Source organism: Lolium rigidum, chromosome 6 (assembly GCF_022539505.1).
Source record: "Lolium rigidum isolate FL_2022 chromosome 6, APGP_CSIRO_Lrig_0.1, whole genome shotgun sequence".
NCBI classification, from domain to species: Eukaryota; Viridiplantae; Streptophyta; class Magnoliopsida; order Poales; family Poaceae; genus Lolium; species Lolium rigidum.
In genome coordinates, this window is record NC_061513.1 from 15,346,538 (window position 1) to 15,368,068 (window position 21,531).

At 43.2% G+C, this 21,531-nt stretch overlaps 2 protein-coding genes across 3 annotated transcripts; one reads left to right on the plus strand and one right to left on the minus strand.

The window, feature by feature from the left end:
- Positions 1-2,216: 2,216 nt before the first annotated feature.
- LOC124659957 (villin-3) lies at positions 2,217-11,206 on the minus strand. Of its 2 annotated transcripts, none has more exons than XM_047197764.1 (23): positions 10,938-11,206; positions 9,452-9,576; positions 9,027-9,126; positions 8,355-8,423; positions 8,020-8,262; positions 7,729-7,906; positions 7,521-7,653; positions 7,237-7,399; positions 6,840-6,987; positions 6,643-6,743; positions 6,307-6,462; positions 5,818-5,886; positions 5,662-5,730; positions 5,423-5,560; positions 5,182-5,310; positions 4,472-4,619; positions 4,331-4,341; positions 4,107-4,247; positions 3,894-4,019; positions 3,740-3,805; positions 3,082-3,397; positions 2,759-2,994; positions 2,217-2,669 (listed from the first exon to the last, which is right to left on the minus strand). In XM_047197764.1, exons 2-23 carry the CDS (start codon positions 9,505-9,507, stop codon positions 2,556-2,558), a joined length of 2,910 nt encoding a protein of 969 aa, XP_047053720.1. In that variant the 5' UTR covers positions 9,508-9,576; positions 10,938-11,206; the 3' UTR covers positions 2,217-2,555. The 2 variants fall into 2 exon arrangements, with proteins under 2 accessions (XP_047053720.1, XP_047053719.1); XM_047197763.1 differs by lacking the exon at positions 10,938-11,206 and adding an exon at positions 10,684-10,755.
- Positions 11,207-17,820: 6,614 nt separating this feature from the next.
- On the plus strand, positions 17,821-21,127 carry LOC124667506 (malignant T-cell-amplified sequence 1 homolog). The gene is made up of 8 exons (XM_047204772.1): positions 17,821-18,014; positions 18,483-18,564; positions 18,674-18,741; positions 19,048-19,145; positions 19,519-19,655; positions 19,941-20,008; positions 20,368-20,431; positions 20,843-21,127. The coding sequence occupies exons 1-8, from the start codon at positions 18,004-18,006 to the stop codon at positions 20,858-20,860; spliced, it is 546 nt and encodes a 181-aa protein (XP_047060728.1). The 5' UTR covers positions 17,821-18,003; the 3' UTR covers positions 20,861-21,127.
- The last annotated feature ends 404 nt before the right edge of the window (positions 21,128-21,531 follow it).

Genomic DNA, 21,531 nt, shown 5'->3' on the forward strand with positions numbered 1-21,531 from the left:
TACTTTCTCATGATCTATATAAGTTTTAATATACGCACACAACCCCTCACGCGTGTTGAAACTCTCGACCCTCAAAACGACTAACCCAAATTAACAAACAAGTATGCAAAAAAACACATGTTTTTTTGTTTTTACTGTTCGGTTTTGGATGGGGTTTTTCATCCCGATGCTATCCAGGTCCTAGACGCTCCAGATACGGATGTCTACGATATGGTGTTGGTGTTACATTAGAGAAGATACGGCGACGAAAATGATTATAGGCATCGTCTAGAAGAGGGAAGTAGTTAAGAGTAACAACATGAATAAGAACAAGCTCCGATTGAGGCCATTTAGGAAGCATTAAAAATCTTTTTGGGATCTAAGATGAAATTACTTCACTTTCTCACGATCTATATAAATTTTAATGTACGCATACATCCCCTCACATGTGTTGAAACTCTCGACCCCCAAAACGACTAACCCAAAGTAACAAAAAAGTATGCAAAAAACACAAGTTTTTTGTTTTTACTGTTCGGTTTTGGATGGGTTTTTTCATCCCGATGCTATCTAGGTCCTAGACGCCCCAGATACGGATGTCTACGATAGGGTGTTGGTGTTACATTAGAGAAGATAGGAGGCCGCATTAAGTAGAGGCATCGTGCGAGACTTGTCCATTTTCGCCAGAGTTCGCCCGAGGTCATCTCGAGCGCCCTCACGCCGAGTGACCGTTTTGACCGTACGATTAAAAAATAAGTCTGTACCTAAGTCGAGTGGTCTGATGCATATTGATCAGATGCAAATATTACCTAATTATGTTTCGTGTTTGCGGCTGGGCAGATGCTACGCGGTCAGAGGACACGTCCACGCGCTTCTCGTATGGGCCCGTCTGACAGAGACATAGATGCTTCGTCTTCAGTGCCACATAACTGATGGGTGGTGCGTTGCAGCTTTTCTACGCCCCATTAATAGCGTGCCTCGCCTTCCGCGAGGTTGTGCTGGTGGGCGGCGTTACAGCGGCTTCAATGGCAGAGCATTGAAGACGAGAAGGTGTCTAAGCCTTTTTAAGGGTTGTTGGCGGCACCCATTTTCCTCTCTCAGGCCATTGCCAGAGCCCTCCACCTCGCCACATATCCACCCAACCGAGGGAGGGGCTAGCCGTACCGCAAGGCGAACAATGACCACGAGTGAGTCCCCTACCTGGCGCGCCAGATGTCGCGTCCACGAGATGGAGGACACCGAGGGTTTGCACCCTCTTTTTGTTCGGCAGGTGGGCACTGGGCGCTGCAAACAGGATCAAGCACAACGCAAACACACAGTTTTTTTCCCAGGTTCAGGGCACAAGATGCAAAACCCCTACACCATGCTTGTCTAATCTTCTTGATTGATGAACATCTTACACGGGAATTGAGACTCCCTGTTCCTATGCATCCGATACAGTTTCCCATCCTTCCTCCAAGCCTAAGGGTTTCTACTAGCTTTGGCTGCTCCTTTTATACTACAAAGGGGGCGATACAAAGGTTGAGCGCATGGCAAACACGTGCCCGCATGGGGCTGTGCTGAGGGCAGGGGCCCCACAATGGGACACCATCAATCCATCTTGCCTTCCTGAAGCAAACTGTGGCTCACCGCTCGGTGATCCCCTTGGACCGCCAAGTGGCCGACATGCACTCTTGGGGTGAGTTGACCCCCATCGCCCGGGAACGCGCCTCCCGGACCTGCCAGGGACGCTCTAGCCGGCAGAGACCCGACACCGCCCTTCCCAACGAGGCACGTCGCACGACGAGGTTGATGGGGAATTGTCGCGGTAGTTCAAGATGCTTCTCTTCTTGGGAGAACCTTGAATATGCAGATCTTGTAGGTCTCAATGGACTCCGGCGGCCTCCTTCTTGCTGATGGATTCCTAGCATATGGTCCAACCTCACTACCAATGCCCAGCGCAAAGGGAAGCCTAGTTCCCTTTACATCGACAAAGAAGGTGGCGACGGACAGCCAAGAGGCGATCGGTGCGGCTAGGGCGCTAGTTCAAGAAAGAAGAGAGTTGGGGAAAAAGGAAATAGATGGGTCCCACAAAAGATTCCACTGTTCGATCAGTTAACTGCATCTTGCAGTTTTGCATTATGCGGTATCTCCGTGGCTCTAACTTTACACCATATTATTATGACACTATTGTGTCACCAAACCAAGAATGAAACAAATGTGAGGAGGTCTGAAGCATTGCAAGCTTACAACCAAACCAGTGACCTTTAAACGGAATTTAAAGAATCGGCGTATAACAGGATTGCCAATGCGGCGATCTGACACAAGAAATGAAAAATCAGTTACCGAATGGCACAATTCGGGGACATGAGCAGCTCAAAACTCACTGCTCCAGCTCCTACGACGCCCACCCACCAAGGGTCCCTTGACCCAGATAGGTTTACAATTACAATGTTTCTTCTTATCATCGCAACAGGTGCAAGAGAGATCTTTCGAGTGCCTGGGGCGAATGAGATCTTCCTTTGAAAACCAATCTCGTAATTCTGGTAGCAACCGCTAAAACATTTCGCTAAGCAGAGAGACACAACCTCTAGAACATTTTAAAACAGCTGCAGTGCGATCTTGAGCCTATTCTGCTTCCACTTTGGTAACTTTGCGAAAGCCTCCTTCGCCATGCCAAACTTCTCCCTGAACTCCATCGAAGATAGGTACGTCTGCAATGTGCAAGTGTAGTAGTGTTAGACTGTCGGGTTTGAACTCCGCCGAAGATATGATAGGTGTCAGAACAAGAACAGTAGGATACCTCACGCCTGGATTGATCAATGTCTGTGGCAGGATTAGTGGAAGATGTCCTCAGGCGGTCATATGGAAATACAGGAAGCCCTTCCTCATCTTCTGGCTGACCCTCCTTTACATCTTCCTGTATCGTTGGAGTTACAGTTTGCCCATCCTTCGCAGCAGGGGTACTACTCTCCTTGGCGTTTACCTCTGATTTAGGTTTGCTTGCTTCGGATTGTGGTTTGTTTGCATCAGGACTCGCTTGATCATCAAAAGAATATGGCAGGTAAGAGAACTATATGTGGAACTCAAAACATACCTACTCTTTTGGTGAGGACGTTAGCATACCTTTAATTGACTTTGGTATCAGGGTTTGTCTAGGCCGCTCGAAAGATGCAGACATTGCAGCAATTGAAGCAGCTCTCTGGGGTGGCTTTACAGGGTCAGGGGAGGACTTCGAAAATGATTTTCTAGCAACTGGTGGAGGGGTTGATAGATTTCGGGCATTTGAATTCTCGAAGTTGGCAGCCAACGCATTGAATGCTGGTGATCTTCCTCTAACTCTTACACGGTCAGGACTAAAAGATGTACTTCTCCGCTGAGATTTATCAGGCACGCTTGATCTTCCGGTGTGCGATGATGTTATTGGTCTTCTTTTAGGTTTCTGCAAATCGTGGCAATACCAATTTGTCATCTGGTCTATTCATGTGCAGTACAAAATGTCGATCAAATGATTAAATTTACCATCTCATGATAGCATTTTTTATCGTGGCATCTTTGTGTTCTTGACAAAAAAAATAGACATGCAGACATACATGACCAGTGGCATTACGAGGTTATCTGAATGACTACCACCAATAAATAACCTTTTCCTATTACAAATGTTCAAATGCAGCAATAACTGGACATGCAGATGCAGTGAACCTTTGATCAGAACCATCAATCATAGCAGGATGAGAGACAATTTAGGAGGTTCAAAAGAAATTCAAAAGGTACAGAATCTTACATCTCTTCTTGGTTTTACTCCATCCTTTAATACAGACAGCCTTCTTTCAAAAGAGTTACCACGCATCTGAGACAATTTATAAGATAAAACACAAGGTTAGCTCCTGAAATTACATGGTAGAGAAAGCACACAACCCTATGAGGAAAAGGCTTACAGCTGACTTTGCAGAGTCCCATGTGAAGAATCTGGTGAAATATTGGGGCTCGCTTCCTTCATTGATGACGTAAAGTGGTGTTTCCCGGGATACGTTTTCCATTAGAATATCAAGTTCTAGAAATTTCTGGCAGCATAAAAGGAGACTTATGAATCCAACATAAGCAAATGAAGGTATATCTAGACACAGAAAAACCATGAAACTATCATATACCTCTCCCATGTTCAAAGCTTGTGCTCGTACTTTTGTGTCCACGTGTTGTCCAACCCATATAAAGACACATGAATGACAGTCCAAAATAAATATGTCCTCCGACATCATATCATCTTGTGTGTAGTTGAATATCTCTCTAACCTACAATATCATGAGACTGCCATTAGCTTCTCATCACATTATCTTATTGTTGTATAATACAGGTAAAGTTTAGAATTGTTCACCTTAAGCACTCCTTCATACGGAGATGTTATTCCACAGAAAATATTGATTCAAAAGGAGAACACAGATAAGTAAAAAACATACTGAATGGTAAGGAGTAAGAGAACAGATGGATGTGACAAATCTTACGAACTCTTTCTTACCTTTTGAAAAAGTACAACAGAACAAATGAGAGTCACTTTCTTGATCTCGTGCAATCTTCTGGCTGGGGTACTCGGACTTGATTCCAAGTAATTTCCAAAACTGATCATATTCTGATCCTTCCTTCAGCATTCTTGACTGAAGATTTGGCTGAACATAATACGTTGGATGAGAAGAATGGAAACAGTCAATATTATGGATTTGATAGAGTAGGACAATCAAAACTGAAACATGCTAACGTAAAGTACAGAGATACAGTAACAAAAGAACATTCATTTAGGGTCATACCAAAGTTGGCCAGATAAAAACTGGCAAGCACATATGTCAGACAGTGGATATTTACTGCAATAACTATGTAAGCATATATGACATGATGTAGAACTGTCCATTTGCACACTTCCTGTATGTTTTATGCTACCGTGCATAGAGAGCAGATGTAGAAAGAGTATAAAAAATCAGAAAACATAATTTATGTTATATGAATATGTGCATCACATCACATCAAACAAAATAGTCATGGACCAAAGGAAAAAAAATATGAATCATGTTGTTACAACATCGCATAGATGGTTCTCAGCAAGGCTGAAGCAACAATGAAGCTAGGTACATTTGGAAATTATAAAAGGCTGAGGCAACAATGAACTGTCATAACGAAAATAAGTCGATCAAGATGATGTGGCAACAAAGTACATTTTGCATGAAATGATTATACCTTGATCACATCTAGCTGCCTCTCAGCTAGATCTTGGTCCACTGATGAACTTAGGTTCCCAATCCAAGTAAATACCGTATCTCCATCATGTAGTATGTAACAATAAGAAGAGTTCAGGGATGGTGCCGCCTGGTAAAAAGTACTGTATCATTTTCGTAACATGTGGTAAAAACATGACCAAATAAAGTGGACATAAGCATAATGCCCTGTGCAAGTGAAGCTAGATCAAAACAGAAAGTACCGTATCAACTTGAATTGCTTGCATACTATCTGGTCCTGAGCCTTGAATCCGGAAGAGTCCAACCCCATTTTCTGAATATGTATCATCTTGAATGCCATTTTCTGAGACAAACTTTTTATACCCAGTACTAGCACCACCCTGTATTATTTAGTTTTTCCAAAAAAAACAAGTAAAGGCACACAGTAAAAAGATACTTCCTGCAAGAAATACGAAAGTAAAGCTTAATCAAACAGGCTGACCTTGAATATAACCAAATTCTGAAATATTGGGAAAAATTCAATGGACTCCTTTCCTTCATAAAGGCGAACCTGTGATAACCAGAGAATATTGAGAGTAAGATAGTCAAGAAACATTTTACAGATCTTTCAGCATCAAACAAATCTGATTTTGCTTACCAGAACTGCCTGGAATTTCAAAGACTCAATCATCGTATTAGCAAGTGAAGTGGCTGCAGTCCTCTCCTCCTGTCCTCACAAACAGAGCATGGGATTAGATAACTATTCTCCAGCTTGAGATCTTCTGGCTGCGACTATAAATGTGGCACCCTCATATTCTCAGTAATCTCAAGTTTTTTCTCCATAAGAGGCAAAGATGAAAAGAATGATAAACACAATCCAACTTAAAACAATGCAAATGCATTATCGATGCAGTACTGGTTTCACACCATGAAAGAAAAGATAACCAGAAAAAAACTGTGTCTGCTGTCATGAATCTACTAGATTACTATACAGTACTGTCCAGAGAAAACAAGCCTGGATGCAAGATAACTCATTATTCACTAATTCTCCTTATTCAGTAACCGACCTAGCATATTTGCATTACCATGCATAACTGTTATTTCAGAAACATGCTACTACAAAAGAGAGTAAATGTTAAAAAGTTACCTGAATACTCCTTTTTCCAAACCAAGTACCGATAAGACATTCCTCCCCATCATCACCAGGGTAACTATATTGGAAGATATAACAATCTCCACTGTAGAATTTGCATTGTTCGGAGAATGAAAGGAAAGTCTTTTCACTGTCATTTACGCGCCAAACCTGTAAGACTTGCCCAACTTCAGATAATCAGATTCTGCATGTCTAAATGAATTTTTAGCAACAATCTTGTTCCAGGGTACAGGTGTTTTCTCACAATAGTTCAACAAACAAGATTGTGGCAGCAATAACTGTGTTTGGCCTGGTTGCAAAATCATTAGCCAGAAAGGAAATTGGACAGACCTGTAAATTTCCTGTGCAGTCAATCAGAGGCTGAGGCTCTTCCTTCACAGGAGCAGCTTTTGCTGTAACCTTAGAATTAAATCCCTGCCGTTTAAGTAGGGCTGCAAAAGGAAATAATGTATCAACAACTTTTAAGTGTCAGAGAAAATAAAATATATATAATCCATGACTAATAAGTAATAACCACCAAAGCCAACCTGCAACTTTTCCTCTGCTCTCATCTGACACAACTGCCTCGGCTTTCTTGGGCCATTTATTAAACTTTGATCGGAATATGACTGTCTCAAATCCTTCCATGAGACGAACAATGTGAGATTTTGGTCGATTTCCGTCACGAAGTAATTCCTACAAAAGTGACATACATGCACCATCATGGAAAAGTGAATACTGGCCACTAAAAAATCAAATTGCTAATGGGCCTAACCATCACTATGGCAATGAACAAAAAAATCAAATTAGTCATGGCTCGTCTAACTTTACTTAGGTTATGGTAATCAATTAATCCGGCCATGAAGCAGGATGTTCCAAATAATGTATGGCTTGCCATTAATTTGAGCTGATATATTATCATCAACCATCAACCATCAATCTTACCTCAGCGGCCAATCCTGCTCGTTTCCTATCTTCGAGCGCTGTTTCTCTACCCATCCAGACATAAATTTCACATCCACAGTCCAGAAGGTAGCATTTTGTTGAATCTAGCAGTGCTTTCGTTAGAACTTCACAGTCAACAGAAACTGCTTGACCCTTATTTACACTGGCAATAAGTAAAGTTATCAGAAAGAAAAAACAGATATGCAACAACCACGTATTTTGAACAGAGTGCATTTACTGTAGAGAGAAGTGAAATTCCGGATTTATCTCCTGTGATATATTACCAGAGCAGCTTCGGAGGGAAAGCAGTATCTACTCCATTAAGCTCCGCAAAGGTCTTTCTTGGCAGAGGAGCAAATCCACCAAAGAGACCCCAGAATTCACCAGCATCAGCATCTGCCATCAACTTTCCATCCTCTGGTTGAAAGAGTAAATTATAATTCTGGAAGAGAATAGACTCTTGTCCATTTAAAGTGTTTTCTTTGAACTTACCAACTGCACCTACATCACATTTTCCTTCATGGTTAGTGTCTTTGAGATATTGCACAACCTCAAGGGCTTTAGCCCTCTCCTGAATACTAGAATTCGATCCATTGAATTGGAATATCTTGGACTCGGTATCTAAAATAAATATGTCGTCATGGTTGAGTGATGATCGTGCAAAGGGAACCTGTAGGAGAAAAGAGCAATGTGACATTAGTACTTCGCAGCTAGCACCATGAACGGACCGAGTGACAAAATACACTGAAAAAAAAGGCAGGGAACACAGTAAATAGTATTCACCTCTTTCACATGGACTGTATGCTTTCCTCTACAGACAAATAATCGTGTTACATGCTCCCGCTGATTGACTTCGGCATGCCTGAAACCAGATGCAACTCCACCTTCCTCTGGTATAATACAGGGTTTGAAGTATGAAAGAAATTTCTCGGTCTCATTTCCCTGTACTTCACGGTATTGAACTGCACGTCCACCAAGAGCAGCATCTAGTTCCACAGTCTTGATTGCAGCTGTACCAGCCTCATCCTGTTCATTAATTAAATGCAACAAGTAAGTCTGCTATCTCATCAGCTAGGGTATCGGCAAAAAGAACGAGATATTAAATTGTAATAGCACACCTGACTGGTATCTTTACCAAGCCAATAATGGATATCTTGCCGGAAAGAACCATTTTTAATGGCAGTTGTCTGTTCCAAAGACAAAATAATAGTTAATATTAAATTCCTAACTCCACTATGATATAAATTAATTCAAACAATCACTTTCTCACAATAACAAACAAAATGATTAATCCATCGAGGGATGGCATATCTCCATTAGGCTGATGGCATTAGCATCATCGTTATCATGTCACACAAACAAGATGCATAAATAATACAAAAATTAGAAAAGGCATTAATTCCTTAAAAGTACTTCCTCCGTTCTTAAATACAAGGCCATTTTGCTTTTTAAGGCAAACTTTGACTAATAATTTGTTGCATGTTATTTAAAAGTATATCATCAGATGCACATTTTTGAATTATATATAACTTATATTGATTAACTAAATCATTAGTCAAAGTTTGACATGAAAAAAGACGTGGCCTTGTATTCATGAACAGAGGGAGTATAAAGGATTCCATCATTATGGTAAGAAAAAAGCAGGATAAATCATTATTTAGTAAGGTTAAGAGTACAAATGAAGGAACGAGGCCAGTTGCACTGCTGAAATCATACAGCTCTGAATAAGATTCCGTACAGAACTAATCTTTGACTTAGGGCGGACCTGTAATTTGAAAAGGGTAGAGTACCTTCAGTATAATGTAGGAATCTCCTGTGAAAAACTTCCCATGTGATTCTCTGGGAACAGGAACCGCTTGCAACTTTTCAACCCGCCATATTTCTAGTCCGCTGAGGGTTGTTAAGAATAACTAAGACAAGTTAACAAGCACTATACAAGGAATGTAATAATGCAAGCAATTTCAGTACGCTGGCCCAAAATGTTCACTTACTTTCAGTGCAATATTTTCTAACAAGCTTTCATTCATGAAATCTGTAGCTGACCTATGTGTGCAAAAAATTTCCTTTTGAGTATGCATCATTAATTTAAAACAATTGTGTGCGACAGTAACGGGAGATGGAGGTATATGGTATTCATAGGATAGAACAATATAGGAAATATAAGTGAAATGGTTATGTAAGCCAGTGACTGACAAAATAAGCAACTGAAGGATACTCCTTTTGACCAGCCCCTTGAAAGGCAGGATCCACTTCCCTCATTGAAATCGCCATAGTAGCCCTGGATTTTGGTGGCGGACTAGTCCTGAGTGACTTTTGCTTCAAGAGCGAAGAGAAGGTGTGCTGAAAGCAGGAAAATACATGAATAACTTAGCAGAGATTACATTTGCAACAACAAAATCTTTGTAGGTGCAAGCACATTTACGAAAAAATCTAGAAGCAGGATATGCATTACACGCTCTATGTATATACATTTAGTAAATAAAAAAACCCAGAATAGTCAAACAACAGATGGATAGAAAAAGCTTGAGAGTTTGCACATGACCGGGCAGCAGCAGTCCATGAGATATCCTTGGACGCAACCAAATGTTTGGCAATTGCTACACGTCAGGGAGGCATGCCCCAATACATTGCAACTCCAAGAGCAGGGGTTTGGCATGACATGACGCCTGGGATCATATAGCGGAGCAATGTCAACCGGCTTCCTAGCACACACCAAGATCTGCTCAGGTGCAATTGGGAGTTGACTAAATCGCAAACATCGGCTAAAGGTTGATCCCTTGCAACAGCAACCTCTTGTGTGTATAGCAATGACAAGAATGAATCTCTGCTACACAACAAAGCAGCTTCAATCAGAATCCGCACAGACTGCGGGAACAATATACAGACATGCTTCAGTCGGACTCTGCAATATGGACATCTTTGAAGACCAATTACTATCATGACTAGGGCGTGACATAAGCTGAATCCTGCCAGGTTTTGGGTATCCTTATGCAGCTGCCTGAAGGTATATCCAGAGAGACTGAATCTCCTGGCAGAGGCCGAACCATAGAAACAAAATGAAAGCGAAAAAAAAAACGGGATGGGACAAACGATCCACATCATCAGGCTTGACTAGACTAGATACAAAACCGACCAAAAGGCAGTGGGAAGAAGGAAACTCCTCCACATAAATGGCCCCGATCGAGCGGAATCCAGACATGAAGACGAAGAGGGGCGGCGGATCTAGGCCGATAGGGTTTAACTAGTTAAGAGAAATAATTAATCGCTGGATGAAGACGATCTAGCGACCCACAATTGGCAGAGACAGCGGCGAATGGGCGGGGCGGAGACGGCAGCAGGGGGATAGATTAGATCATGCTGGCATGGCTGAGGAGGTACAAACGGTGGAGCGAACAAAGAGATCCCGCTCGCTACCCCTGTTGACGGAATCGCTGGCTCGCTCGTTACCTTGGTGGCGGACCCCGGCGGCGCGGCGGCCATGGCTCCTCACCTCAGATCGGCTGGCTGGCAGGCCCGAGCGCGAGCGGGAGCAGGCAGGCAGGCAGCTTCCCCCAACCCCGCGGCTGGCGATCGATCAGGCCAAGTTAACCACCCCACCCGCCATTAAACAAAAACAAATCTCCCACCCCATTTCAGCTATATAAAAAAAAAACCAAGGGATTGACAAGACGGGGAGAGGAGAGGAAAGGATTTGGTCGCACCTGAGGTCGAATCGTGGTGGAGGAGTTGCTGTCGCTGACCGCCCGCCGTCAGCTAGCGAACGCGCGGTCGGGGAAATTAAGCGAGCCAGCCGGGTTTGGTTTACCCCGTCAATCATCCATGGGTAAACCACCACGCGGCCGCCGCACGAGAGGGAGGCGAATGATTGGAGCCGAGCGAGCGAGGCGAGGGCGTGCTCGCCACTACGGCAGGGGAAGGGGGAGGAGGAGGAGGACGACGACGAGGAGGTGGCTGGGCTGGGCTGGACTGGAGGTGGCGGAAATTGTCAGGGAGTCTACGCGAGCGCGAGCGATATACTAGTACTAGTACTTATATATATTTTCGGGAGAAAACAAAATCGAAACTGCGCCAGCCCCGCCGTTATATGCTGTCGTGGCCTCTGCTCGGCTGCCTTTTCACTCTGACGAGCTAGCTGGATATATGACCCACCCACAGTATCGCATCTTGTGCAAGGGAAACAACTAGCTAGGCGGGCGCGTTTGTTTCTAAAATGATTTTGTCCAAATGTTTCTCTCTCTCTCCCATGGAAATGGAATCCGCAATTTAGAGTCCACATTGTTTTTTTAGAGCCCACATTTTGCATGTTGCCGTAGGATGCATCTCGATCGGTAGGAACTACGGTAGGATTGATCATATCGCCTAAGTTGCATCTGCGTAGGAACTGCACTTGATCATATCGATGTAGCCCGCGTAGCAGCATATGCTATGTTACGCGGGGTGGCACGGCGCGACAAGGCTGTCCATCGACCATCTTCCATGCGGTTGGCGTCGTGCGAAAGCGCACTAGCCATCAATGTAGGGTATGGGGCTAGTATGGCGCGAAAAAAAGGATTTTAATCTACCTCGACCGTTGGTGTTGAAATTATGGAAATATTTATTTATTTATTTATTGCAAACACACGAATAACGCTTGGACTCTCAATCACAAAACAGCCGCTACAACAAACGCGTACTCCAGCCTCTAGGATAGTATCTACAAACTCGCTAAAATATGATCTCTGCCATCAGCTTCTCATTCACGCGCAACTTATAATTAAGCCTCATTCACGGTTTTCAAGACAAATGTTTTAATTTTTAGAAACATAAAAAAAATCTAGGCTTCATAGAAAATGTCTAAAATTTCATGGATTTCAAATCTCCTTTCGACATGGTCTATCATAATTAACTTATTAATTCTAATGCTTTTATCAAACTCATTTTTTCCTAAAATTCCAGGACTATAAATTCTGGGTATCTAGCAAGATTTGCCGGTGTCTTGGTTTATGGAAGGGCTATGAGAGATGAATCGCTAGAGTGAGAATGATCTTGGGGATATTTTTGGATATACCAAGATATATATCTTTGGTGTATACATATTAGCATGCGTATATTCCAGCGACAGACTTCCATTAATAGAGGAGGAATTGCAACGAAAGGCCCTTTACTCTCACGCGCAACGGTCGGCCTTGGTTAGAACTCTAATTTAAATTACTTTCTCCGTCTTAGATTAACAGGCACCCACGCAGTTTAAGACAAACTTTAACCATAGATTTGGTTAATAAAATATAAGTTTTATGTCTACAAAATTTATATCATTAGATTCATATGCAAAAAAGTTTTCCAATGATATAATTTTTACGACATATATTTCATATTTTATTAACCAAAATAATGATCAAAGTAAACTACGTGCGCGCCTGTTAAACTGAAATGGAGGTAGTAATTAATTTCTTCTTTCTTAGACATGGATACTCCAATTTAATTGTGATTAATCAACGAGCAGCTGGTTTGTGGTACTAGTACTATTTAAGAGAGGAGGATTGCGTTGCGTTGCTGAGCTGTTGGGTTGGTCGGTCGTCAAGAAAAGGTAATACTCTGCGGACGGGGCCGAAAGGTGATGAGGATTTGATTACTAGGCCGTGCGCGCATGACGTTTGCTCCTAGCCCCGAGCACCGCCCACACGGACGCGGACGTGGAGAGCGACGCATAGGGCGCCACGGTCCACCGGGCTGGCGCATCTCCAACTCAACGACCGTTTGCCTCTACATGGTCGAAAAATGCGTATGCATTCTGCTTCAGCGAAACGACGTATAGTGAATTAGTCATCCGCGGTGATGCAAACGCGGCCTAAATATAGGTTTGCGTCTCCATGGACGCTGCGTGGTCGTGTTAAGTGTTCGCTTGCTTGTCCCACGGTTTTGCCTGGCAGCGACCTTGGCTTGAGACGGCGTCAATTTAAGCACAACAACTCGTGGAAAGGGCAACCGCCACAGTGGCAACCGCGTCGATCGAGGCGCGAACTGCTGGAATGGGGCGCCGAACCGCCGCGGAAAAGCAACCGCATCACTCTTCGGTATGTGTGCCGCCACTAATCCCCGCTCAATAAGACCCATGCGTCTGCGCTAAGGATCTCCAACCGGACTGCCATTCATCTCAAGCCATTAGCAACATATCTTTGCCGTTGGACCCCGATAGCGAGGGGAAGCCGCCGGGATGACGTTATTGGTGAGATAGAGCTTCCACGCCGATCGAGCAGCTCTAGCTCCCCGCGATGGACGGTGAGGAGGGGGAGGCGGAGGCCGTCGCCGAGGACGGTGAGGAGGAGGAGGCGGAGGTCATCGCCGAGGACGGCCATGATGAGGAGGGGGCGCCGTTGGGCACGACGGCGACGAGAAGGAGGAAAAAAGAAGATGATTCGGATATAAGATGGAAACGACTGGGGGCGGATGAAACTTCAACCATGGCATCTCTCCATCCATCGACACAACTCTAGATACAAAGTAAATTGGAAAGATTTGATAGATGTAAGCTAAAACAAATTAGCAAGTCTTGTAGACCTTCCTTGACCTAGGTCTTCTAGGAAAAATGCTACTATACTGCATCCATAATCCGGCTTGAAGGTATCATCGACTTCCATGTGTAAGAACAAATTAGTTTGTTCTTCCCTTCAGTACAATGTGATTGAATGTGAAATGTTGTCAAGCCCAGTTGTGTCTTCATTTCTGTCATTACCATGTTTGGCTAAATATCCTATTTGTACTATAATTTTTTTACTTACCTCACGAGCGAGTAGGCGCTGGAAAATTCAAATGTAATTCAGATACAATTCAGGTATTGCAAAGTTGGTACAGTGTAAGTTAGTGCAATCTAAACTAGTACATGATTTTAATGACAACCATCAAATCCACTCAAACGGCTCAAATAGATATGAAAGTATACATTCACTGCCATTCAAAATTTTATATAAAAAGAGTGACTACCATAGATAAAATTAAGCTACTACTTCATATTCAACACTCCAACAATGCGGATGTGAATCGGGGCCAACAAACAGTTGGCGGTGATGGCAGGAACCTCAGCGGCGGGCTGGAGGGCTAGGGTGTGCTTGCGACGCGCGCCACACCGAGGAAAAAATGAGGAGCTGCGAGCATGGGTGGTGATGAGGGCAGGCAGACTTCGACGGTCGCGGCGGCAAGGGCATTTGTTTCTGAAAGATCTCCGGTAAGGGCAACAAAGACAACGACGATGGGCTTCGCTTTGGGAGCAGGAGCTAGGAATTTGGCGAGAAGGTAAATGCGGAAATAGACTGGTAGGTCGAGATGAAAGCAAACATGCATATAACGGTTTGGGAGCAGGAGCTAGGAACTTGGCGATAAAGAATAATGAGCTCCGTGAGGAAAGAAGTCTATTAAACCCCCCTATGTTTAAGGTTTGGGACGTTTAACCCCCCTAGGTTTGAAGTGGAACACACAACCCCTCAAGTATGGCTTACCGGTTAAATTACCCCCTCAGGCTCTAGATGGTGGTTTTAAGCTAACTAGGACACTGGTTTTGGCCACGTAGATTAGAGATGGTGCAGAAAAGTCCACTCCCCCCTTCTGCGACTCTCTACCGTACTCTGCCCGCTGCTATGTATGACTGCACGCTCGAGGAAGATGAGGACGGCGAGCGTCGGCGGGCTGGCGGCGGCGTTGCCGTTGGTGTGGGCCAATATGAGGAGACACACGTGGTTGCCGACACAGATGATTTACCCGGGCGAACGCGTCAGCACTCGCGCTCGGAGAACGACGGCGGCGCGGATATGCCCTGGTCGCCTGCTTCGCCCGGGACACGCACGGGGCGGTCGTGAACGATACCTCCACCAGGGACGTTCTCAAAGCCGAGGCCTTCGTCGGGTACCCCTCCGCGTCGTGAGCCTCGCTAGCTCTAGCGGCCACCAAAGATTGTAAGCAGACTGGTAAGTACTTATGCAGTTATGCTCCCACGATCGTAGGAATGCCGCTCACCTGCACGGAGTGATGTTCCTGAAAATAACCCCTAACTACAACTCCACTGGATTCGGTCCTCAAACTTTTTCAATCAAAAACCTGCAATCTCCAAAACAGTATTGAAGAGTGAAAAAACCAAGACTTTAAGTCATACCCGGTAATCCAAACTCGAAATCACTACCTATTGTCAAACAAATCGGCAGAGAAACAAGCAGTACTGACACTAAGACCTGCCCTGAATTCAATCCCTCGATTTGCATCCCAAATCGAGCCGTCCTCTTCCAGTTCATCCATCCATCCTAAGTCCTCTCCACAAGAGGGAAACAGGTAAATATTTTGGGGAGGAAGGACCGTGGACCTGCACTGATTCGAGGACCGCCCTCGGGTCGTCCGATTCAGCCGCCGACCATGGGAGAGACGAGCGGAGCTGCGTGGAAGAGAAACACGCGGAGGGGGAGAGCAGATACGAGTGGAGCAGGTTGACCAGGAAAGGAAGCAGTTCGACTAGACCACGACCAGATGCCAACTCACCGAAGCGTTGCCTACACGTGGACCAATACTGCCATGTAAAACAACCTTTAGAATCAAAAACCACCCCAGGGCTTGTTTGGTACTAGAGTTTTAGTGGGTATTAGCGGGGATAATCCGCTCTAAAATTTAAATCTCCACTTATCCCCAGTACATGTTTGTTGCTAGAGTATGAACAAGTTTAATCCCCACTTCTTCCCACTTTTCCCCAAATTTTAGTGTAATTTTTTCAATCCCCAATACTCTACCCCTACCTAGTGGATTGGGGATGGGGTTTTGTGGGGATTGGGTGACAAAAATGATTCACCCAATACTCTAGAGTATTATCCCCAGTAATCCTCACTAAAACACTAGTACCAAACAAGACCTCAAGGGGGTAATTTAACCGGTATGTCATACTTGAGGGCTTGTTTGGTACTAGAGTTTTAGTGGGAATTAGCGGGATAATCCGCTCCAAACTTCAAATCCCCACTTATCCCCAATACATGTTTGGTGCTAGAGTATGAGCGAGTTTAATCCCCACTTTTCCAAAATTTTAGTGTAATGTTTTCAATCCCCAATACTCTACCCCTAGCTAGTGGATTGGGGTTGGGGTTTTGTGGGGATTGGGTGACAAAAGTGATTCACCAAATACTCTAGAGTATTATCCCACTAATCCCCACTAAAACACTAGTACCAAACAAAGCCTGAGTGGGTTATGTGCTCCACTTTAAACCTGAGGGGGTTAAACGTCTTAAAGCTGAAACATAGGGGTTATCTAGACTTCTTTCCTCCGTGAGCGCTCGACTAGAAGCGGAATCCGCAAAGTAAAAAATAGTAGAAACTTTTTGAAAAACGCTTGTTGTTAGCCGACCGATCCGGGGGGAAAGATCGGTCGTGCTGTTTTAGCGCGGCTCGCCCCGCTCCGCCCCGTGTTCGGACATGCCCATTAGCCCATAAACACTTCCTGCTGTGATTTTAGCCCATGCAAGCAAAGTAGCCAGCGCAGCCCATGCAAGCAAAGCAGCCCGCCATTCTAGCTTCGTCATGCCGCACGTAGAGATGTTATATACGTTCGTTAGTTTTGTAACAATTGCGTATAAAATTTATAAAGAAAGCACGTTAGAGATGTTGTAATGTTTACCTGGGCGTTTGCCATAAAAAAAAATTTGTAATCGCCTATAATTTTTGGTAAAATAGTTGGTGATTTTTATTGTAATTAAATATATAGAAAATGTGTTATTGTTTAACCAATTTTTTCATAGTCACGAACACATGTTTTTTGTTGTTATAGCTTTTGATTTTTTATTGTAATTGTTGTCAATTTTTGTTGTAAACCAACATGTAGAAAAGTAGTTGTTAATTATCCACTTTTTATAACATTTACATTTTGAAATTTTGTTGTGAATATTTTGTTGTAATAGTATTTTTTTTGTAAGCGGGGTGAGGATTTTGTTGTAATACTCGTTATGACTCAGATCTGTCGTCGGGTTGCATTTTTGTTGTAAATATTGAGGATGTCAGGCCCAAAGAGATATAACTTTTCAGTTTAACTGGGGAAGAGAAGGACTGCGGGTTGAGTTTCCAAAAAATAGGGGGCAAAACGTAAAAGTTACATTACGGTTAATTCTGGACGTCGGATCTCGATCGGACGGAGCGGAGGACGACCGATTTTCTCTCTTTTTCAGTCGGCCGACGCTCAGCGTCGCCCAAACTTTTTCCTGTAAAAGTTGTTACCAAATCAATAAGGGCATGTACAATGGTGATATCTTAGCAGTGCCACGTAGGATAAATGCTGATGTGGAGGAAAGAGAAAGATGAAAAAAGACTTTGCCTTCTCTTAGCTAAGAGATCATCTCTTAGCACAATCTCTCTCACCACAAATTTAGGATATCTCGTTACTAAAGATAAGACTTAAAAACAACCCATTGTACATCATGTTTTATTGTTATATCTAGATTACGTGGCAGGATTAAGATAAGACAGCTTTATCAACCATTGCACATGCCCTAAAGCTTAGCAGCTGGGTTGCCTAAAACAATGTCAGCCTGGATACAGAAGTCCACGCTGGCAGCCGATACATGCCACGTCACCAGAATACATAGGAGAAACGTATTCTAATCAGAGAGCACAGCAGCACCCTGTTCCTTTTCCATCCGGCCACTCCACCTTCCCGCCGCCGCCGCCGCCGCCCACCTTCCTCTACACCAGGGTTCCCTGCTCAGAGGCCGACCCTCCGTCCGTCCGTCCGCCCCGACGCCCAGGTACCCGTCCGCCCCGAGCTCCGGCGCCATGTTCAAGAAGTGAGTCCCAATCTCCCCTTCTTCCCAATCCCCCACGCTGATTCCTCCACTCATAACTAGATCCGTTACAACTATTTGCGCCGCCCAAACTCGCCACTCGTGCCGAGACCGCTATCCGTTTCTCTTCCTTTTTTGACGCGTCAGATTCATCGAGTTCTTGGGAGATCAGAGATCGGTGTACTAGTAGTAGTAGTAGTAGTACGGGTTTTGCTTCAGCGTTTTGGGAGAATTTACTAGTACTGAAATCGGAGGGCCGAAAGATATATTCTTTTTTTTGCGGGTAGACGAAAGATATATTCTTTTTTTTTTGCGGGTAGAAGAAAGATATATTCTTGGTGAATGATTAATTGTAGGCATCCGCTCTCCTAGTCGTACCCCTCATCGGCAGCCATTGAAATTGGTCACTGCATTCTGTACAAGGTTTGTTACAATGACAAAAGATTGCTCTCTCTCTCTTTTTATCCACAGATTTTCTTCGGAAGACATATCCGGGCAGAATCAGGTCAAGGCGTCTGTACAGCGGAGGATCCGGCAGAGCATCGCGGAGGAGGTCCATGTCGAAAATATCTGCATACCCCTCAATTTCTCCTTTGTTTCAGTTTCAGACTCTGGTCTGGTCTCTCTTCCCTTCAGATATACTGAGATTAAGCTTATTGCAGTACCCTCTCCTCGAGCCTTTGCTAGAGGACATGCTTCCGAAGAAGTCACCGATGATTGTGGTTAAATGGTTAGTAGCCCAATTGTTTCTGGTTCTACTTGCTTGGTATCAGTCTATCAAATGAATTATCTCTCTCGATTAAACACGCTTAGTAGCCTGCCTGCCTTTATGTTTGTGTCATGCTCTTAACATAACAAGAGTTACATTGCGTTCTGCTCTTGACACACTTGATTCTCAGTGCTTTCTAATTCAAAACTCCGAATGTACATGTAGCTATTCGTAGACTAGATCGATAAGCAAAGGCTATTTTGGCTTTTATTTGTTGCAAGAGTTTGGTCTTTCTGATGCGCTAATGCAGTTCGTTTCTTTCCCTAGCCAAAACCATCTGAATCTTGTGGTGGTCAATAATGTCCCTCTCTTCTTCAACATCCGTGATGGTCCGTACATGCCGACCCTGCGGCTTCTTCATCAGTGTAATTTTCTTCTCCCTGCATCCCTTCCCCCCTATGTCTACATCACTGTATCGAATTTGTATGTTATATATATTTGGGCGTGCCTATGTATTACAGAATAGAGCACTATCGGTATAAACATTTTACCTGTTGAAGAATGTCAACAAGAATGGAAATTATACGAGCTGTAAATGCAAATTATCAAGAAAGAAAAATACTGACAGTTCATTCCTTGTCTTTTCTGAATAACCCATAGTAATTTTTGCACTAATTTTGGCAAGTGGTCATTCCATGTACATACATGATTTTTTCCAAAAAAAAAAGTGAATGTAGTTGGCAAAAATCCACATTCAAGATGTCCCCCTTATGCTAACTTATACTTACATTTCATTAGATCCCGAGATCATGAAGAAATTCCAAGTGGACAGAGGTGCTATCAAGTTTGTTCTCTCTGGTGCCAACATTATGTGCCCTGGACTGACATCGCCTGGTGGTGCGTTGGACAATGAAGTCGATGAGGAAACACCAGTGGTAGAATACTTTTTATTGTTTTATAGATGCAGCATGAATGAAGTAGAAGTCATGTAGCAACATGACAATTCTATATTTACTGCATTTCTATTGTTTTTATTTCATGCGGCTTAATTGGCTGTCTCCAGATTAGTTTACACACTAAAATGTTATTTTTATTAGTTCACGGTATGGTATTTATTTGATACTAACTTATGCATCCGGATACGCATTAAAGTGATGAAACAGCTTTACCTCCCCTGAGCATGCCCACTAATTTTAGCTCTTGGAAATTGTAATTGTCAGGCTATAATGGCTGAAGGCAAACAGCACGCGTTGGCGATTGGATTTACAAAGATGTCAGCGAAAGACATGTAAGCTCTCTTGAAGGATTAGTCAGAGTACCGATGCATCTGAAACTCTAAATTATACTTGTGAAGCGTAGACCTTGCTGGCATGCTTGCTTCTATCTGTTTTGAAGTTTCAGTCAGGTTCTGTCCTAATATTTCCATATGATTGATATACACTTGTGGTGGTCTTATTAGTATTTTGTAACTTTTGTTATTTACGGTAGTGCCTACAAACTATATCTCAATATAGAACCTTACGCAGATATACTGATAAACATGAGCTTTTCCGTAGTATTACAACCCTGTACATTTTTTGTTAGTATCATTTTGTCGAGCATTTGGCTGTGGCTAATGCTGCTCCTGAAATTCTGAAACTTTTGCAGAAGCACCATCAACAAAGGAATTGGAGTTGACAACATGCACTATTTAAATGATGGCCTGTGGAAGGTACTCTGCTTACATACGTCTCCATGTTATGATAAGCCCGTGCAAACACGGTTTGGCTGGTTTGGCCATTTTCCGCTACTTCAAAATTGTGTACTAACACCGGAGTCTAGATTGGAAATGTGTGAGAAAATGAATTAAGGAATAACTAGTTGGTTTCCGCAATTTGAGTGGTTTCAATTTTTGCATACCCTTAGTTATGATCAAATGCTCAAATTAGCAATAGTTGAATCATTATATTTACTTGTTGTAGTATATAGCAGCTGGCTTTGCTAGATTAAGTATGTAGAATTCTGTACCAGGTGAAAAATGTCACAACAATTTGTTCATGTTTACCACAAGGAAATCCTTGTGGATTGAACATAGTGCATGGGTTATTTTGCCAACTTTTAACTTTGATTTCATTTTCGACAGATGGAGCGTCTTGAATAAGTAGAATCGTCGAGCGACGCAGGATCTGTGGCATGATCATATGGAACTGTAACCAGGGCATCACATTTTCTTGTAAACAGATAGAACATCCGCTTTAGTTGGCACTAAGCTGCTGCTAAAATCCTTGTATGATACCAATACTATGTCACTGATCGTTTGGTTGTACCAGTAACAGTTCAGAAGAAAATGCTGATTCTGCTCTTTTTTGTAAACTTTACTTTGGTTGTTTATTTACTGTGGTTCTATCTATTGAATCGTTGCAACTCACAGAAGAAGGTTCAGAAAAGGTTAACATTGGTGTGGTTGTGCAGGACAGGATGTGAAAGTTCGTGACGTCCAGCTTTGGCTGCAGTCTCGTTTTCTCATGTTTTCTGTCAGTGTAATATTGCGGCACACATACTCGCTCGCTCCTCAGCACTTCGTTTTGATTTGCTTTAGAACGTCTACTCCAGAGTGGATCTGGCAGGCTATTTGTGATGTTTTGCGTTGATAAAAACAAAAGGTTAAAATCTTAAGATGAACTGTTTTCTTCATGAGCTAACAGATGTAATCCTCTGTATTTCCTATGAAACAAATATTCGCTTCTTATACGAACTTATGAAGTATAGAAACAAGAAACGCAACATGTCAGATTATACTCCCTCTGTTTATAGATATAAGTTGTATAGTTT

What these genes read in the sequence shown, in the direction of transcription:
- LOC124659957 (XM_047197763.1), bottom strand. Translation starts at nt 10,716, where the DNA reads ATGGCCGCCGCGCCGCCGGGGTCCGCCACCAAG. An exon ending in CAAGGGGCTGGTCAAAAGGA is followed by an intron (nt 9,127 to 9,451) that starts GTATCCTTCAGT and finishes AACAACCCTCAG; the next exon opens with CGGACTAGAAATATGGCGGG. An exon ending in ATGTGATGTAGGTGCAGTTG is followed by an intron (nt 7,654 to 7,728) that starts GTAAGTTCAAAG and finishes TCTTTCAACCAG; the next exon opens with AGGATGGAAAGTTGATGGCA.
- LOC124667506 (XM_047204772.1), top strand. An exon ending in GGCAGAGCATCGCGGAGGAG is followed by an intron (nt 18,565 to 18,673) that starts GTCCATGTCGAA and finishes AGCTTATTGCAG; the next exon opens with TACCCTCTCCTCGAGCCTTT. An exon ending in CCTGCGGCTTCTTCATCAGT is followed by an intron (nt 19,146 to 19,518) that starts GTAATTTTCTTC and finishes ACATTTCATTAG; the next exon opens with ATCCCGAGATCATGAAGAAA.